Genomic DNA, 20,263 nt, shown 5'->3' on the forward strand with positions numbered 1-20,263 from the left:
GGGACAGAATTATTATTAATTTTTATTATTATTTTTTTTTTTACTAGTAATGGCAGCGATCTGCGATTTTTATTGGGACTGCAACGTTATGGCGGACACATCGGACACTTTTGACACATTTTTGGCGCCATTCACATTTATACTGCGATCAGTGCTATAAAAATGCACCGATTACTGTATAAATGTGACTGGCAGTGAAGGGGTTAACACTAGGGGGGCATGGAAGGGGTTAAATGTATTCCCTGGGTGTGTTCTAACTGTGGGGGAAGGGGGGTGACTGGGAGAGGTGACCGATGCTGTGTCCCTATGTACAAGGGACACAGATCGGTCTCCTCTCTCCCCTGACAGGACATGGATCTCTGTGTTTACACACAGAGATCCTTGTCCCTGTAACCGCCGATTGCGAGTGCCTGGCGGACATTGCGGCCGCCAGGCACGCGCATCGGTATGTCAGGAATGCGCGGGCGTCCTGTCAGAGATTTAGAACCACCCCGCGGCCGCACATATTCGTACGGCCGTCGGGAAGTGGTTAAGGTGAAAAAACATTTACCTTTACAACCCCTTTAAAAACTGTAGTTATTATCTAATAACATTCAGTGATAAGACATGGGAAGCCCCTTATAATTTGTCAAACTCTACGCTTGTAACACATAAAATGACCTGCCCTTTTGAGCTCTGAAGAAAAGTTTGTCATATTAAAAATAACAGTTTCTTTAATGTAATCTAAACATTTATCAGTTTTTACCCTTGTAAACTTTGAACACATCTCTTCTGCTTCTTGGATCATATTAGCTCGGAGCATGTATTTTGCGCACTTGGAGTTAATGAACCGGTCTGCAGTGTCCAATGACTGAGCTTCATCCATCCACTTGGCAGCTTCTTTGAGATTTCCTATATGCTGTGTTAAGAAAAGGAAAGGCATTCAAGTCTTGTACCAATCAAGTAGTATTCTGAAAAGGTGATATTGGCTGCATTGCAAATACAATTTCATGGAGTCCAGAAACACTCAAGCACATTTAGACAAGGCTCTGTACCACAAGAAAATCATTATAGACCAACAAAGAACATGGTTAGTATTTGACATGTACTCAGCTAAAATTTCTAAAAAGTATTAAAATCTGTAGATACACAGAAAACCCTTCCTAAACAAATGTATATTACTAAAGCTTGTAAGAAAATGCAGAAAACTTTATAGCCCCTGGGATTTTTTTTTGTAGGTCGTCGTACAAAAAATTGCCACACATGTACAAATAGATACTGTATTTATTGGCGTATAACACTCACTTTTTTGCCCTGAAAATAGAGGGTAAACTGTGACTGCGTGTTATACGCAGGAGGCTGTGGAATGCTTTTTTTCCTAAAAGTTCCGTCTTAAAGTTAGGGTGCGTGTTATATGCCGATAAATACGGGTACTTTATTATAGACAATGGTTTAAATCAACTTAAAAGACAAAAATGCACAAATACAAAATAAAATAAACCCAACATTATTATAATCTCTCACCTCATCACCCCCTTTTTTTTCTTGACTAGAATGTTTTTTTTTTTGTTAGCCTTTAAGACACCCGGCTGGTAACATCAAAATCTTAATAAAGTAAATGGTGTTTTACAAAACACAAAGATTATGATGTTCTCCAGTTTTTGGATGTAAACCGCCTAATCAAAATTACATGTTTGTATGGAGCGATTTGTACGGATGTACGCACAAGTGGTATTCCTAATATACAGGTTTTGTACATTTTGGGTTTTTAAGTTGGTTTTAACCATTGTCCATAAAAAATATCCATTTGTGGCAAATTTGTATGTTGACCTTCTAAAAAAAAAAAGAAAAATCCCAGGGGCCAAAACGTTTTCTGCATTTTCTTGCAAGTGTGTTTTGAGATGGAGGCATTGAACCTCTGTGATTGGTACTTTTTTTTTATTTGTATTTCTTTAATGTGTATTCTATGTCTGACAGAACAGGCATAAAGCTAGACACAATGGAGGAGCACTTCTTAAATGTATGTATGTATACTATAGAACCCTACAGAGCTAAAATAATTTTGACATATAAATAACCACATACAACGGTTTCTTCTCATCATGTAACTGTAGTGATACAATTATCCTCATCCCACCATCACTACAGTAACCTCTCACTGCTGTATGCTATTGAACAGGATTAAAGAGAGATTTATTTTACCTTATAAATCTTGGCTTTCATATAGAATAGCTCAATTAACGTTGGAGTGCTTGCAATGGCAGAATTGATATAGTCTAAGGCGACAGACCACTGACCAAGCTTATCAAAGTGCTGTGCTAAGAAATATCGAACCCAGAGAAGCGTTGTTGGTGGCTCCCGCTCTTCATTATCTGCAAATATAAAAACAGTACGGTAAATCACCATATTCAATTTGATAACAAACCTAGTACAGTCTCCAGAAAGGGCAGCACTGGAACTGGGCTTGGCTTCCGTATTCATATACTGGTAACATATAAGGAAAGGGATGGTCGGCACTCAGGACTTCCAAAAAATATTATTCCTTTATTGAAAAGACATGTGCAGTGCTGTAAAAACAGCCTGGATGTTAATCCTTATGCCGCGTACACACGACCGTTTTTCGGGTTCTAATAAATGACGTTTTTTTTTAATGTCATTAAAAACGATCGTGTGTGGGCTCCAGAGCATTTTTCACGATCTAAAAAATGGCCATTAAAAATTTCGAACATGCTCTATTTTTTCATGACGTTTTTAATGTTGTCGTTTTTAAGGTTGTAAAAAATGGTCGTGTGTGGGCTTTAACGACGTGAAAAAACAGTGCATGCTCAGAATCAAGTTATGAGATGGGAGCGCTCGTTCTGTTAAAACTATCATTCGTAATGGAGTAAGCACATTTATCACGCTGTAACAGACTGAAAAGTGCGAATCGTCTTTTACTCACACAAAATCAGCAAAAGCAGCCCCAAGGGTGGCATTATCCACATGGAACTTCCTTTATAGTGCCGTCGTACATGTTGTACGTCACCGCGCTTTGCTAGAGCATTTTTTTTTTCACGATCGTGTGTAGGCAAGGCCGTTTTAATGATCGAGTTGGAAAAAAACATCGTTTTTTTCTAGACCCTTAAAAATGTAATTTTTTACAACACGAAAAATGTTGTGTTCGCGGCATTAGTTATGGCTTATATACTGGGAACACACGGCTTTTAAATGCTACAGGGAAAAAAAATAAAAAATGATCTTGAAGCCCACAGCCAATTAACATCCAGCTGAAATTTCTGCAGTGCAGGATTAAAAATGAAACAAGGAAAATGATTGGGGAATATGAAAACACAACAAAAAGTTTCCCATTTAAGTGACTCGCCAATTCTTTATTGCAATCAAGCACGTAGAAGAATAAAAAAAGAAAAAAAAAAAAAACACAACATGTCATGTCATAACATGTCTGAATCAGGATAAAAGAAAATAAAAAAAACACAACTCGTTATAACGGGCCAGATCCACAAAAACCTGACGTAACTTAAAAAATCCAATTTAACCACTTCCCTACCGGCCCATAGTAAAATGACGTCCACAAAGAACTTCTGCCGTTCAGAGTGGACGTCATGTGACGTCCTGGGCTTTCCGGGTGGATATCTGAATGATGCCTGCAGCTAGAGGCATCATTCAGATATCCTTCTAAACTGCCGGCGATTCTGCACAACGTAAGAACGATCATAGCGGCGGTTCCGCCGCTAGATCGTTCTTACAGGCGGCGGGAGGGGACATCCCCCCCCTCCCGCCGCCATCCGGTGCTTCTCCGGGCTCTCCCGTGCCATCGGGGGCCCGGAGAACGAATCGTCCGGCGCTCGCAGGAAGCATAGAGATGACTGGTGACCAGATGGTCACCAGTCATCTCTATGACCGTCGGAGGACCCGGGCGCGATGTGATGACGTCACGCCCGGGTCCCCGTAAGTAAACAAAGCCGCGATTGCGGCTGCTAAGCAACCACAAGCATGAGATCGGTGAATTTTTTTTCACCGATTTCATGCTTTACAGCCTGGAGGAGAGATGTGGTGTCTTATTGACCCTGCATCTCTCCATAAAGAGTACCTGTCACACACATTCCTATTACAAGGGATGTTTACATTCCTTGTAATAGGAATAAAAGTGATAAAAAAAAAAAAAAAATTAAAAAAAAAAGTGTAAAAAAAGAAATAAATATATTAAAAAAAAAAAGAAATAAAAATAAATTTTTTTAACGCCCCTGTCCCCGGTAGCTTGCGCGCAGAAGCGAACGCACACGCAAGTCCCGCCGACATATGTAAACGCCGTTTAAACCACATATGTGAGGTATCGCCGCGTGCGTTAGAGTGCCAGCAACAATTCTAGCACTAGATCTCCTCTGTAAATCTAAACTGGTAACTTGTAAAAAATTTCAAATCGTTGCCTATGGAGATTTTTAAGTACCGAAGTTTGGCGCCATTCCATGAGTGTGAGCAATTTTAAAGCGTGACATGTTAGGTATCTATTTACTCGGTGTAACATCATATTTCATATTTTACAAAAAAATTGGGCTAACTTTACTGTTTTTAAATTTTTTTAATTCATGAAACAATTTTTTTCCCAAAAAAAGGCGTTTGAAAAATTATTGCGCAAATACCGTGCAAGATAAAAGGTTTCAATGACCGTCGTTTTATTCCCTAGGGTGTCTGCTAAAAAAACATATATAATGTTTGGGGGTTCTGCGTAATTTTCTAGCAAAAAAATTATGATTTGTACATGTAGGAGAGAAGTGCCAGAATAGGCCCGGTATGGATGGGTGTATAACTGCCCGGTATGGAAGAGGTTAAGTTACACTGCCTTAAAGTTTCTACCTAAGTGCCTGATCCACAAAGCACTTATCTAGAAATTTCAGGCTGTGTAACTAAAATTCCGCCGGCGCAAGGCGTTCCTATTCAAATGGGGCGAGTCCCATTTAAATGAGGCGCGCTCCCGCGCCGGCCGTACTGCGCATGCGCGAAGTTACGTTACGCCGAGTTTTGAGGATCGCGACGGCTTAAAAAAGTTGCGTCGGGGAAAAAAAAAAAAATGACAGCGGCATGCATTCCTGAGGGAGAACTCCATGCCAATTTTCAAAGAAAAAACCGGCATGGGTTCCCCCCCCAGGAGCATACCAGGCCCTTAGGTCTGGCATGGGTTGTAAGGAGACCCCCCCCACGCCGAAAAATTGACGTAGGGGGTCCCCCTACAATCCATACCAGACCCGTATCCAAAGCACGCTACCCGGCCGGCCAGGAAAGGAGTGGGGACGAGCGAGCGCCCCCCCCCCTCCTGAGCCGTGCCAGGCCGCATGCCCTCAACATGGGGGGGTTGGGTGCTCTGGGGCAGGGGGGCGCACTGCGGGCCCCCCCACCCCAGAGCACCCTGTCCCCATGTTGATGAGGACAGGACCTCTTCCCGACAACCCTTGCCATTGGTTGTCGGGGTCTGCGGGCGGAGGCTTATCGGAATCTGGGAGTCCCCTTTAATAAGGGGGCCCCCAGATACCGGCCCCCCACCCTAAGTGAATGGATATGGGGTACATCGTACCCCTATCCATTCACCTGTAGGCAAAAAGTAAAAGTTAATAAACACACAACACAAGGCTTTTTAAAATATTTTATTTTTCTGCTCCGGATGCCCCCCTGTCTTCGTTATTAGCTCAATTACCAGGGGGGGCTTCTTCTTCCGCTCTCCGGGGGTCTTCTTCCACTCTCCGGGGGTCTTCTCCGCTCTCCGGGGGGGGGGGGGGGTTTCTTCTTCCGCTCTCCGGGGGGGCTTCTCCGGACTCCGGGGGGCTTCTTCCATCTTCTCCCCTCTTGACTCGGCGAACCCCGGTTCTTCTGCAGCTCTCCGGTGCCTTCTTCTTCAGCGCTGGCTGCCTGCTATGTTTGTGTGTTAGCTCGATTTCAAACAGGCAGCCGGCGCGGTCTTCTGTGGCGTCAGGGTCTTCTCTTCCTTTCTTCCGATGTTGCCTCGTCGCCTGTTGTCGCTGTAATGATGGAAGCGCGCCTTGCATCACATTTATATAGGCATCACCGTCCCATCATGCTCCGGTAGGTACCCACGTGGTGGGTGCACGTGGGTAGGCACCCACCACGTGGGTACCTGCCGGAGCATGATGGGACGGTGATGCCTATATAAATGTGATGCAAGGCGCGCTTCCATCATTACAGCGACAACAGGCGACGAGGCAACATCGGAAGAAAGGAAGAGAAGACCCTGACGCCACAGAAGACCGCGCCGGCTGCCTGTTTGAAATCGAGCTAACACACAAACATAGCAGGCAGCCAGCGCTGAAGAAGAAGGCACCGGAGAGCTGCACAAGAACCGGGGTTCGCCGAGTCAAGAGCGGAAGAGGGGAGAAGATGGAAGAAGCCCCCCGGAGTCCGGAGAAGCCCCCCCCGGAGAGCGGAGAAAACCCCCGGAGAGCGGAAGACCCCCGGAGAGTGGAAGACCCCCGGAGAGCGGAAGAAGAAGCCCCCCCTGGTAATTGAGCTAATAACGAAGACAGGGGGGGCCTCCGGAGCAGAAAAATAAAATATTTTAAAAAGCCTTGTGTTGTGTGTTTATTAACTTTTACTTTTTGCCTACAGGTGAATGGATAGGGGTACGATGTACCCCATATCCATTCACTTAGGGTGGGGGGCCAGTATCTGGGGGCCCCCTTATTAAAGGGGACTCCCAGATTCCGATAAGCCTCCGCCCGCAGACCCCGACAACCAATGGCAAGGGTTGTCGGGAAGAGGTCCTGTTCTCATCAACATGGGGACAGGGTGCTCTGGGGTGGGGGGGCCCGCAGTGCGCCCCCCTGCCCCAGAGCACCCAACCCCCCCATGTTGAGGGCACGCGGCCTGGCCCGGCTCAGGAGGGGGGGGGACGCTCGCTCGTCCCCACTCCTTTCCTGGCCGGCCGGGTAGCGTGCTTTGGATACGGGTCTGGTATGGATTGTAGGGGGACCCCTACGTCGATTTTTCGGCGTGGGGGGGGTCTCCTTACAACCCATACCAGACCTAAGGGCCTGGTATGCTCCTGGGGGGGAACCCATGCCGGTTTTGTTTTTACAAATTGCCGTGGAGTTCTCCCTCGGGAAAGCATACCAAATGCCGTCGCTGGAATGGGCTTTTACAAGGTGTGACTAGTTTACACTTTGTAGAACCAGCCCTAATTTTACACTTGCAAAATAACACTTACGGCGCAAAAATGAAGCTAGAAAGCTTTGTGGATCGCCTTAAGTGCTAATTTGCATACTAGCAACGGCATTTCGACTCGAAATGCCCCCAGCGGCGGATGCGGTACTGCATCCTAAGATTCGGCAGTGTAATTCAATTACACATGCCGGATCTTCTGTCTAACTTTGGAAAAAGCCTTTTGAGGATCGTTTCCAAAGTTACACACAGACTGAACAGCACTTAAGTCGGAGTATCTCTTTTGAGGATCTGGCCCAACATGTCTGAATCTGAAGAAAAGAAAAGAAAAAAAGAAAAGAAAATAAGCTCTCCAAGTTGCTATAGGCCTTCAGACATGTTAATGGGTACTTGATGCAGTCTATTCGCCAGGGAAAAAAAAAAAAAAAAAAAAAAAAAAGTATATATGAGCCCAACTTTATTTACCCAATAAACGTAAAATATTACAAAATAGGTGTGCTATAAACTTTACTTTAAAATAAGCATAATGTAGTGTTGGGGAAAGACGAAGATGAGATTTTTCAGGTGGCAAACATTGACGCTACTCTATGGGTCTTTAAGAGCAACTTAGAAAACCACCAATACATTTGCATAAAAAACATACCGTATTTTCCGGCGTATAAGACGACTTTTTACACCGGAATTTCACAGCCAAAAACTGGGGGTCGTCTTATACGCCGGGTTAAGCAGCTGCTCGCTCGATTTCAGCCTGCCAGGCGCTCTGTAAGTCTGTATTCTGCGCCGCTCAGCCAATCCCGATGCACTCTGTTGATGACAGAGAATGCTAAGCCTGCTTGGATTGGAGTAATAACCTCTGCCAATCCGAGCAGGCTTAGCATGCTCTGTCATCAACACAGTGCATCGGGATTGGCTGAGCGGCGCATATACAGACTACATACAGCACCCGGCGGCATTTTCGTTTTGAAAAGGCATTACATACAGCCTTACAAAGCACCCGGCGACGGCGGTTTCGTTTTTAAAAGGCATTCCATACAGCCTTACAAAGCACCCGGCGGGGGGTCGTCTAATACGGTGAGTAGACAACAAAACCACAGTTTTTTGCAGTGTATTAGGGGGTCGTCTTATATTCCGAGTCGTCTTATACCCCGGCAAATACGGTAGTTTTTATTACATCCATATATTCTATAAAAATTACAATACAAATGGTTAAAAATAGGTCATCAAGCATTAACGGCTGAATTCTTTAGGCAATATACATATATAGGCAATAATGTCTGCACTACTTAGTTTCTTCAGGGATATTTGGGGGGGGGGGGGGGGGGGAAATCACACATTTTAAATTCATTCAAGATGAGCAGCACTTTCGCCATAGGTGAATGTTCCAAGGCCCCAGGCACCCCCCAAACAAACATGGGGCCAGAGTGGTCCACACTAAGGGTCCCCCCACAACAATGACCAAAGAAATTATAAAGAACCTGAAATCTGATAGAGTTTGGTGGTTATGGGAAATTTATGTGGCTCTGGTTAGACAGGGCAGAAGTGCGCTTGTTCCCCTGAAGAAAATGATTGAAGTCTTCCTGAAACGTATCAGAGAAGTAGAGAAGACAGTATCACCTATATATGTATATTGCCCAAACAATTCAGCCGTTCATTCTTGACGACCTATTTTTAACTGTATTGTCATTATTATCGTTTATATGGATGTAATAAAAGAAAATAGGTTTTTAATACAAATGTATTAGTGGTTTCCAAGTTGCCCTAAAGTTCCATAGAAGTACTTGGGGTTTACGGTTTTTTTTTTTTCAAATTTGTACAATGACACAAAAAAAGAAATAAAAAAATATTTACCATCAGTACTAAACAAGCCACAGGCCTTCAATGAATTTTCATAACCAATAGCGAGTTCTTGGATTACTGAAAGCTGTAAATTAAAACAAACATAATAAAACTATAAAATGTGGATATCTTCTACTGTGTCCTCATATTCTTCACAAGTCAGAATACACAGATCAGATCAAGAACAATGGCAAGCAGTTGAACAAAAAAAGTTTATGGATGTATAATTCAGAAAAAAAAAAAAAAAAGGAAAAAATGCCTAGTTACTATTGGTTATTCACAGAAGCCTTTGTAATTAGCAAACGTATTCACATAATACCAAGGCTTCTGTGATTGGGCAGGGGGAGGGGCAGGCAAAGCACCTGCAGTGACTCTCCTGTTCAGGATGCATAGCTCGGAAAGATCAGTATTGCTCTACAGTGACAGCTATCTTTCGGGAGTACTATAAAGCAGTCAGATATACACAATAGAGTTCAACCCATGAGGTGGCATGCACCTTGTTGGACTTAACTGATGATGCGCTTTCATTTTTTACAAAAGGAGCTGAATTCATGGAACTCAGCTTTAAGTTACCCATACAAAGTAACTGGAGATTTAAGCCACATGAAGCAATGGCTTGCATGTCCATGGACAGTTGGAGACACCCAAGATTACTGTTCCAGTGAATCCAGCAGCCAGTTAAGTTAAATTATTTTGGTCAGTCATCACTGGTTTCCCTAAAGGTTAGCCAGGACTAGGTGTGCAAGACAAGTACCTCCACCCCACTCCTAAACAGTAATATGAGCAATCCAAGTATGCACAGTAACAGAAAGGAAAAAACGATTTCAGCCTGGGTTCACACTAGTGCGACCTCAGAGATCGCTTGCGATTCACACATGCAGTGCAGGTGCTGATCACATGCGATCTCTGGGCAATGCAAGCTCAGTCATACAGTTGTATGGCTAAACTTTCAGTGGATTTGCACAGAAAATGTTGCAGAGACTCGTTTTTCCCCGCACAAGAATCGGATCGCATGGGTGTTCTCACCTATGTGATCTGATTTTTGTGCGAGTTTCACAGTTCGCACTGCAATCTGTGAACTGAACTGGGGGCGTCAATGACACCCACAGCGTCTCGCACAAGGCAGTGTGAATTACCTGTGGGAGAAGAGCGGTGCGGGAACCGGCGCTGGTTCCCGCATCGCACTAGTGTGAACCCAGGGTCAAGGATTATTCTGGAGCACCAGAACTCTAGGATTTTCATGAAAAAACATGTATTTCTATAAGAATGTGTAATATCTGTATCTCTATACAGATATTATACATCCTGAAGAAAGATGGTCTTTTGATAGCAATCAATTGGATTTTCCAGTGGATGCACAGAAACAATGGACAGGCTGAGCAGAGTTTACAGTGGCAACAGGAGTGTAGGCAGAGGTGTACAAGACTGTGCGGGGGTAACCTAAAGGATAAACTATACAAGTTAAAATATAGTTATTTAATGCAATCTGCTCTCCATTACTGAAAAATTCAATCATGACAACTCTCCTAAAGGCAGAACTGAAAACAGTACAGCTGATAGGGGGTAATATAGACCGTCAACACATAAGGTATACAAGCTTTGTTACAGTGTTGTGCATTTACATACCAATACAGGCCAACAATCAAAAGTGCTTCACCTTTTCTGATGAACTGAACAGTGATTTTAATGTAGTAAACAATGGAGGGCAACCTTTGCTGAAGTTGATTCGTAAGAACTTATCCATTCTGTCTCTAAATTTGTTGCCTAAAGACATAAAAATGCAATCATTCAAACTTTTAAATATTGACACATGCAGATATAATAGGAAAGAGAATATTTAGCCCTGTTTATAGAAATTGATGGGGGGGGGGGGGGGGGGGAGAAGAAAAAACAGCGGGACTCACCTCAAAACTATTTAAAGTTTTGGGTACTGTGCAAAAGTATTAGAAACGTTCAGCTTTTTGTTGCTCTCAAAATACAAAGGGTGCCAACACCAAAGGGGTTGTAAAGGATTTTTTTTTTCTCTAAATAGCTTCCTTTACCTTAGTGCAGTCCTCCTTCACTTACCTCATCCTTCCATTTTGCTTTTAAATGTCCTTATTTCTCCTGAGAAATCCTCACTTCCTGTTCTTCTGTCTGTAACTCCACACAGTAATGCAAGGCTTTCTCCCTGGTGTGGAGTGTCGTGCTCGCCCTCTCCCTTGGACTACAGGAGAGTCATGACGCTCTCTACGTTGCAGATAGAGAAAGGAGCTGTGCGTTAGTGGATGTCCTGACTCTCCTATATTCCAGGGGAGGGGGCGAGCACGACACTCCACACCAGGGAGAAAGCCTTGCATTACTGTGTGGAGTTACAGACAGAAGAACAGGAAGTGAGGATTTCTCAAAAGAAATAAGGACATTTAAAAGCAAAATGGAAGGATGAGGTAAGTGAAGGAGGACTGCACTAAGGTAAAGGAAGCTATTTAGGGAAAAAATGTTTTTTTCTTTACAACCCCTTTAATAAAATAATTGTATGGGATGACCTTAAAGGGGTGTTCCAGGCATTTTTTGTGTTTATTAAAAGTCAGCAGCTACAAAAAGTGTAGCTGCTGGCTTTTAATAAACACACACTCACCTGCTCCACGTTCCAGCGACACGCCGACCGGGGCTCCTCTCCCCCCCTCCCCGGCCGGCGTCTTCATCCTAAGTGTGGGCACCCGGCCGTGACAGCTTTCGGCTTCACGGCCAGGCACCCACTGCGCATGCGCGAGTGGCGCTGCGCTCTCTCATTGGACAGGCGATCGCATGGGACCTGTCATGTGTCCCAGGTGATCGCCTACTGCAGCCCCTACCTGTAGGCGATTAAGCTATTCGCCTACGATGCCCCTCGGCGGAAGGAGGAAGTGGGACAGGAAGTCCCACTCCTCCTGAAGCCCCCACTAACCCCCCAAAAAAATTACATGCCAAATGTGGCATGTAAGGGGGCGAGGAGTGGGTTAAGCGGAAGTTCCAATTTTGGGTGGAACTCCGCTTTAAATACTCTGGCATGCTGCAGTTCCCCCATCTGCCTTTAATGTCCGTTCTCTACAATCCTACTTTCCCGCAGGGTTTGGAAAACCCATGTGCAATTCAGCATTGGCTAGACCAGCATTTCTCAACCGGGGAGTCGCAGCAAAAAAGACCAAAAACTTGCACTGGTAACCCCAGTACATAGAGAGGTGAGCGAACACAGCCCAGACCACCTCCTCCCCGTTCTCTATACCCCCCCCCCCCCCATGGCAATACAGAATGTCACCCAATATAGATAGCGGCAGGGAGGAGGTCCGTTCTCCCCTCTATACACTCTATAGTGAGAAATGCTGCCGACTCCCAGGACCATCTAAAAAATGCAATCCGATTTCCTTCAGCTTTGTCAGTACTGCAGTAGAATGTAAAATTTATAACCAGCCAAAGCTGAAGGCCACAGTGTGCAATCTGTTCAAGTAAAAAGGTACGGCAATTTTTGGTGCTGGAAGCAAAACTTGTGATTTAAGTCATGTAACAATTTGTAATATAACAAATTACAAATGGTTACAGATAGATTTGTAACTACTACAGAATCTCTTAGGTGTTCCAGCATGGAGCATAGAGTAACTGCAGCATTTTGCTAATAATAGCAAATGGGATGCCAGTGAAGAATAAATAAATTAGGACAAAGATAATGACAAAGGGCCAAATCCTCAGCCAGGCGGCGTAACTTAACTTTCAGCAGTTAAGTTACACTGACTTAAAGTTTTTACCTAAGTGGCTGATCCTCAAAGCACTTGCGTAAAAATTTCAAGCCGTGTAAGTTAAGTGCCGCCGTCGTAAGGCGTTCCTCCTCTCCGGGGGGCGTTTACAATTTAAATGAGGCGCGCTCCCGCGCCGGCCGTACTGCGCATGCGTGTGACGTCATTTTCCCGACGTGCATCGCGCGAACGTAATTGACGCCGGGCGGCTTTGTGGATTGCGACGGGACACTAAAGTTGCGACGGGTGAAAAAAAGACGCGCCGGGAAAACAAATAATTATAAAAAAAAATGACAGCGTCGCTCGGCATGCATTCCTGAGGGAGAACTCCATGCCAATTTTCAATGAAAAAAATGGCATGGGTTCCCCCCCCAGGAGCATACCAGGCCCGTAGGTCTGTTATGGGTTGTAAGGAGACCCCCCCTCCGCCGAAAAATTGACGTAGGGGGTCCCCCTACAATCCATACCAGACCCGTATCCAAAGCACGCTACCCGGCCAGCCAGGAAGGGAGTGGGGACGAGCGAGCGCCCCCCCCCCCCTCCTGAGCCGTGCCAGGCCGCATGCCCTCAACATGGGGGGGTTGGGTGCTCTGGGGCAGGGGGGCGCACTGCGGGCCCCCCCACCCCAGAGCACCCTGTCCCCATGTTGATGAGGACAGGACCTCTTCCCGACAACCCTTGCCATTGGTTGTCGGGGTCTGCGGGCGGAGGCTTATCGGAATCTGGGAGTCCCCTTTAATAAGGGGGCCCCCAGATACCGGCCCCCCACCCTAAGTGAATGGATATGGGGTACATCGTACCCCTATCCATTCACCTGTAGGCAAAAAGTAAAAGTTAATAAACACACAACACAAGGCTTTTTAAAATATTTTATTATTCTGGTCCGGATGCCCCCCCTGTCTTCGTTATTAGCTCAATTACCAGGGGGGGCTTCTTCTTCCACTCTCCGGGGGTCTTCTCCGCTCTCCGGGGGTCTTCTCCGCTCTCCGGGGGGGGTTTCTGCTTCCGCTCTCCGGGGGGGGGCTTCTCCGCTCTCCGGGGGGCTTCTTCCATCTTCTCCCCTCTTCCGCTCTTGACTCGGCGAACCCCGGTTCTTCTGCAGCTCTCCGGTGCCTTCTTCTTCAGCGCTGGCTGCCTGCTATGTTTGTGTGTTAGCTCGATTTCTAACAGGCAGCCGGCGCGGTCTTCTGTGACGTCATCTTCTCTTCTGTTCTTCTCCCCTCTTCCGATGTTGCCTCGTCGCCTGTTGTCGCTGTAATGATGGAAGCGCGCCTTGCATCACATTTATATAGGCATCACCGTCCCATCATGCTCCGGCAGGTACCCACGTGGTGGGTGCCTACCCACGTGCACCCACCACGTGGGTACCTACCGGAGCATGATGGGACGGTGATGCCTATATAAATGTGATGCAAGGCGCGCTTCCATCATTACAGCGACAACAGGCGACGAGGCAACATAGGAAGAACAGAAGACCAGAAGACCCTGACGTCACAGAAGACCGCGCCGGCTGCCTGTTTGAAATCGAGCTAACACACAAACATAGCAGGCAGCCAGCGCTGAAGAAGAAGGCACCGGAGAGCTGCAGAAGAACCGGGGTTCGCCGAGTCAAGAGCGGAAGAGGGGAGAAGATGGAAGAAGCCCCCCGGAGTCCGGAGAAGCCCCCCCCGGAGAGCGGAACACCCCCGGAGAGCGGAGAAGACCCCCGGAGAGCGGAAGAAGAAGCCCCCCCTGGTAATTGAGCTAATAACGAAGACAGGGGGGGCGTCCGGAGCAGAATAATAAAATATTTTAAAAAGCCTTGTGTTGTGTGTTTATTAACTTTTACTTTTTGCCTACAGGTGAATGGATAGGGGTACGATGTACCCCATATCCATTCACTTAGGGTGGGGGGCCGGTATCTGGGGGCCCCCTTATTAAAGGGGACTCCCAGATTCCGATAAGCCTCCGCCCGCAGACCCCGACAACCAATGGCAAGGGTTGTCGGGAAGAGGTCCTGTCCTCATCAACATGGGGACAGGGTGCTCTGGGGTGGGGGGGCCCGCAGTGCGCCCCCCTGCCCCAGAGCACCCAACCCCCCCATGTTGAGGGCATGCGGCCTGGCACGGCTCAGGAGGGGGGGGGGGGCGCTCGCTCGTCCCCACCCCCTTCCTGGCTGGCCGGGTAGCGTGCTTTGGATACGGGTCTGGTATGGATTGTAGGGGGACCCCCTACGTCAATTTTGCGGCGGAGGGGGGTCTCCTTACAACCCATAACAGACCTAAGGGCCTGGTATGCTCCTGAGGGGGAACCCATGCCGTTTTTTTCATTGAAAATTGGCATGGAGTTCTCCCTCGGGAATGCATACCAAATGCCGTCGCTTGAATGGGCCTTTACAAGGTGTGACTAACTTTACACTTTGTAAAAGCAGCCCTAGTTTTACACCAGGCAAACTAACACTTACGGCGAAAAAACTAGGCACAAAAGCTTTGAGGATCGCCCTAAGTGCTAATTTGCATACTAACAGAGGCATTTCGACTCGAAATGCCCCCAGTGGCGGATGCGGTACTGCATCCCAAGATCCGGCAGTGTAAGTCCCTTACAGATGTCGGATCTTCTGCCTAACTTAGGAAAACTGCTTCTGAGGATCAGTTCCAAAGTTAGAACCAGAGATACGACGGCTTACGCCGGAGTATCTCTTTTGTGGATTTGGCCCAAAGAGTGGATGCCCGATAATGAATATGGCTTAGAAACTGGGTCAGTTTTTTCCACTCAAAAGTGGAATAAAAATTAAATGTGCATTCTCATACAGAAAAGCTCAGTGATGGCAACTTCTTGTTGAAAGATCCTAAAGCAACTATATTTAAATTTACAAACAGTAACCGCCCACTATACAACGCACACACGCCCATTTAATGACATAACCCTGATACTTCACCTGTAATAAAATTTAACGGTAGTCTTCTTGGTGAAACTGCCCGTGGGTATCTTTTGCCAAGATCATCATAGATTTTAAGCCGTTCTTCAACAGTAGCTACAATTAAAAGAAATACAGTTATCTTGTGGTATGCCTAAGCTACAGAAAACGTATCGTTTTAAACCTGCGTGCACGAATGCAATTAAAGAATACTAAAATGAATGTTTGGTTTTCCCAGATTCAGGTATCTATTTAGCAAGCCTCAGAGTAAACCTCCTAAAACACTCAGTCTGAAGCATCCACCCCATAAGTTTGTTTAGTGTAAAAATTCCCTGTAAAATTTATGTACTGTGATAATTGCTGCTTATAACAGATACGCCTTCTGAAAGTGTGTTTGATTTCTGTCTGTCCTGAATACATGGACCAAATATGTCCAAATCGATTTCTGTGAGACTAGAAATATGGAAGCCGAAGTTGCAGGCTGCAGGGCTGACGCTCCTTTACTAACTAATCAGGGACCCGGAATACGCATGCTAACAGTGAGGACTAAAAAGTCTCAACTTTCCTACGGAATGCTTATACTAGAGTCTATAACTCACTAAGCCAGGATCAGGTGCAAACTTAAAAAGGTCATTTAGTGGGTAGCTCTTTATTTACATTTAATGTCAAGTGCACTTGTAAGGCCTTTTTCACACATGCAGACCGTTTATCTGTTTTTTTCAACCATCAACGGATGAAAAATGGACATCAATGCGTCTATGAAAAAATGGATTACATCCGTTTACATCTACTTCTTTCAACATCTGTTTTTTGGAATGGATCAAAGACCTATTTTTCTTTTTTGTTAAAAAAAAATTACTGAACGTAAACTGACAAATAGTCAATTTTGCATGAAAAAAATGGCTCTGTGGTTAAGGATTCTAGTTGGTGGATGTAAGAAACGGGTGTAAAAAAAAATGAATGAAAAACTGATGTAAACTTTATCTGTTTTTTTTTCTTTAAAAAAAAAACATGACTGAACTGATGAAACAAAAAGGTCTGCATGTGCGAAAGGGGCCTAATGCCGCGTACACACGGTCGTTTTTGGGATGAATAAAAACAAAACTTTTAAAAACGTCATTTAAAAATGACCGTGTGTGGGGAAAACGTTGTTTTATGTCTTCTGAAAAACTACATAAAAAAATAAAAAATAATTCGAACATGCTTCAATTTTTTATGTCGTTTTTCAAAACGTTGTTTTTTGTGTCATAAAAAATGATCGTGTGTGGGCTAAAACAACGTTTTTAAACCTGCGCATGCTCAGAAGCAAGTTATGACGCAAGCTTAAATGGAACAGAGTGCCGCCGTACGTGCTGAACGTAACCGCGCTTTGCTAGAGCATTTTGAAAAAACGATGGTGTGTAGGCAACGTCGTTTTTTAATATGAAGTTTCAAAAACGTTGTTTTTTTTCCATGAGAAAAAACAACGTTTTTTTACAAGACAAAAAACGACCGTGTGTGCATTAGAGTCATGTGTTTGATTCCAATAAGCAAAAGTACAATATTTTCTGTTTTGTATGTTGTGGCCTTAGCTTTCAGTATTACTGGTACTTAAAGAGAAAGCAAAACCATCACTGATGGGTTTTACCCCCCCCCCTGCAAAGTATAAGCATAATGTGCTAGTACGCATCGCATACTAGCACATTATGTGACACTTGCAGGGACAGGCTTCGTTTGCAGGCAAGTGTCACATAATGTGCTAGTATAATTCCCACCCTAAAGGTGGGTGCCACACTGGACGAAGAAGACCCAGAACCAATGGCGTCTGCATCATAAATACCCCTCCCCAGCATGCACAGCGAGGACAAACCCTCCTGATTGGCTGCTGGGAAAGAGCACCCAAACCTTGACTCCACTTCTGCCCCCTGCAGTACCGGGGCTGGAAGAACACCCCAGTACAACAGAACAAGCCCACAGCACAGCCAAGCTGAGGCAGAGACCCTGTTTTTCACTTAATCTTGATCAGAGTTTAACTACACTCAGATCTACCTTTAAATTTACCTAGCACCGGTACCATAAAGTACACAGGCGCTACATCAGGGCTCGACAAATCCCGGTCACCAGGTCGCCATGGCGACTAGAAATAGCGTCCTGGCGACTTGGCTTGGAAGGTGGAATTTATTTATTTTTATTTTTTTTGTGAAGTCCCCAGCTCTTCCTTGTGTGAGCTGGTGCCATCTGGTGGTGGCCGTTGTTATTACAAGTTAAACAGCAATTCTAATGCCATTTTTCACTATTTTTACTGCCATCTTCTTCCCTCTAATTAGAACCCCCAAACATTATATATATTTTTTATCCTAACACCCTAGAGAATAAAATGGCGATCGTTGCAATACTTTCTGTCACACTGTATTTGCGCAGCGGTCTTACAAGCGCATTTTTTGGGGGAAAAAATTACATTTTTTTTTTATTAAAAAATAAGACAACAGTAAAGTTATCCCCATTTTTTTTTTATATTATGAAAGGTAATGTTACGCCGAGTAAATTCATATCCAACATGTCACGCTTCAAAATTGCGTCCGCTCGTGGAATACCGACAAACTTTTACCCTTTAAAATCTTCATAGGCGACGTTTAAAAAAATCTACAGGTTGCATGTTTTGAGTTAGAGGAGGTCTAGGGCTATTATTGCTCTCGCTCTACCAATCACGGCGATAACTCACATGTGTGGTTTGAACACCGTTTACATATGCGGGCGCTGCTCGCGTATGTTTTTGCTTCTGCGCGCAAGCTCGTCGGGACGGGGTGCGTTTTCTGGCTCCTAGACTTTTTTAGCTGGCTCCTAGATTCCAAGCAAATTTGTCAAACCCTGCGCTACATATACATATATATATGCTATGAGCATAATATATATGTTATGCTCATAAGTTTACATACCCTGTCAGAATTTATGATTTCTTGGCCATTTCAGAGAATATGAATAACACAAAAACATTTTTCACTCAGAGCCGGTTCACACTGGGGCAACCTGGGATCCGACTTGAAGTTGCCCCAAGTCGTGTGGTTGAGAAAATCAATGGAAGTGAATGGAGCCGTCTTAATGTACACTATTGAAGTCGCTGCTCTGACTTCAGAAAAGGTTCCTGTACTACTTCAATCCGACTTGTAGGCAACTTGTACCCATTGATTTCAATAGAAGTCGCCTCCAAGTCTGATCACTGTCTTAACTGAAGCAACAATATAGGAAGAGAACATACATTTCTCAGGCAAACCCCTCCCTCCCACAGAGCTGATTGTTGTTTGATTGGCCACTGGAAAGCCTCCTGTCCTGGAGGAAACTTGAAGTTGCCTTGTACTGTCCTGGAGGCAACTTGAAGTTGCCTTGTAAGTTACCTGATGATTCATACACAAGTCGTGTTCAAGTTGCCTCCCAAAGTCGTGTTGCCCCTGTGTAAACCGGCTCTCATGGTTAGTGTTTGGCTAAAGCCATTTATTATCAAATCAACGAGGATATAAAAAGATATCCAAGGAATTGAGAATGCCAATCAGCAGTGTTCAAACTCTAAAATCGACAAGTGGAAAATGAGGGGTTCTGTTGAAACCACACCACAGTCCGTCAGGTAGATCAACTAAAATTTCAGCCACAACTGCCAGGAAAATTGTTTGGGATGCAAAGAAAAAAAACACAAAATAACTTTAGGTGAAATACAGGACTCTGAAAACATGTGGTGTGGCTATTTCAAGATGCACAATAAGGAGGTACTTGAAGAAATATGGGCTGCATGGTCGAGTCGCCAGAAGAAAGTCATTACTATGCAAATGTATCCCAAAAGTATCCCGCTTACAATACGCCAAACAGCACAGAGACAAGCCTCAAACCTTCTGGCATAAAATCATTTGGAGTGATGAGATCGAAATTGAGCTTTTTGGCCACAACCATAAACGCTTCATTTGGAGAGGAGTCAACAAGGCCTATGAGGAAAGGTACGGAGGTGGATTGCTGATGTTTTGGGGATGTGTGGGCTACAAAGGCACAGAAAATTTGGTCAAAATTTATGTCAAGATGAATGCAGTACGTTATCAAAAAATACTGGAGGAACGTTTTCACTCATTAGCCAGGAAGCTACGCATGGGACGTACTTGGACATTCCAACATGACAATGATCCAAAACACAAAGCCAGGTTAAACCATCATTAAAACCATCATTAAAACCATCATTAAACCATCATTGGCTACAGCAGAATAAAGTAATGGTTCTGGAGTGGCCATCTCAGTCTCCTGACCTCAATATCATTGAGCCACTCTGGGGAGAATTTAAACATGCAGTTTATACAAGACAGTCCAAGAATGCACAGGAACTGGAGGCTTTTTGCCAAGAGGAATGGGCAGCTTTACCATCTGAGAAAATAAAGAGCCTCATCCACAAATACCACAAAATTCTTCAAGCTGTCATAGATGTTAAAGGGGGCAATACACGGTATTAAGAACATGGGTATTTAAACTTTTGATCAGGGTCATTTGGGTAGTTTCTGTTGTGATTATGATTTAAAAAGAGTAAACACAGTTTATTGATAATAAATGGCTTCAGCCAAACACTAACCATGAGTGAAAGAAAAATGTTTGTGTTATCATTCATATTCTCTGAAAAATAGCCAAG

The 20,263-nt window shown here is 44.7% G+C and overlaps 1 protein-coding gene across 1 annotated transcript in view; it reads right to left on the minus strand.

The window, feature by feature from the left end:
- Positions 1-20,263, minus strand: part of NAA16 (N-alpha-acetyltransferase 16, NatA auxiliary subunit) — a 64,520-nt gene that overhangs the window by 20,450 nt on the left and 23,807 nt on the right. The window contains exons 8-12 of the mRNA XM_040341315.1: positions 15,649-15,744; positions 10,640-10,746; positions 8,995-9,067; positions 2,182-2,351; positions 746-898 (exon numbers count right to left, since the gene is read on the minus strand). Of these exons, the coding sequence (XP_040197249.1) occupies positions 746-898; positions 2,182-2,351; positions 8,995-9,067; positions 10,640-10,746; positions 15,649-15,744 (599 nt within the window). The remainder of the gene's footprint in view (positions 1-745; positions 899-2,181; positions 2,352-8,994; positions 9,068-10,639; positions 10,747-15,648; positions 15,745-20,263) is intronic.

The sequence above is a fragment of the Rana temporaria genome, chromosome 2, assembly GCF_905171775.1.
Source record: "Rana temporaria chromosome 2, aRanTem1.1, whole genome shotgun sequence".
NCBI classification, from domain to species: domain Eukaryota; kingdom Metazoa; phylum Chordata; class Amphibia; order Anura; family Ranidae; genus Rana; species Rana temporaria.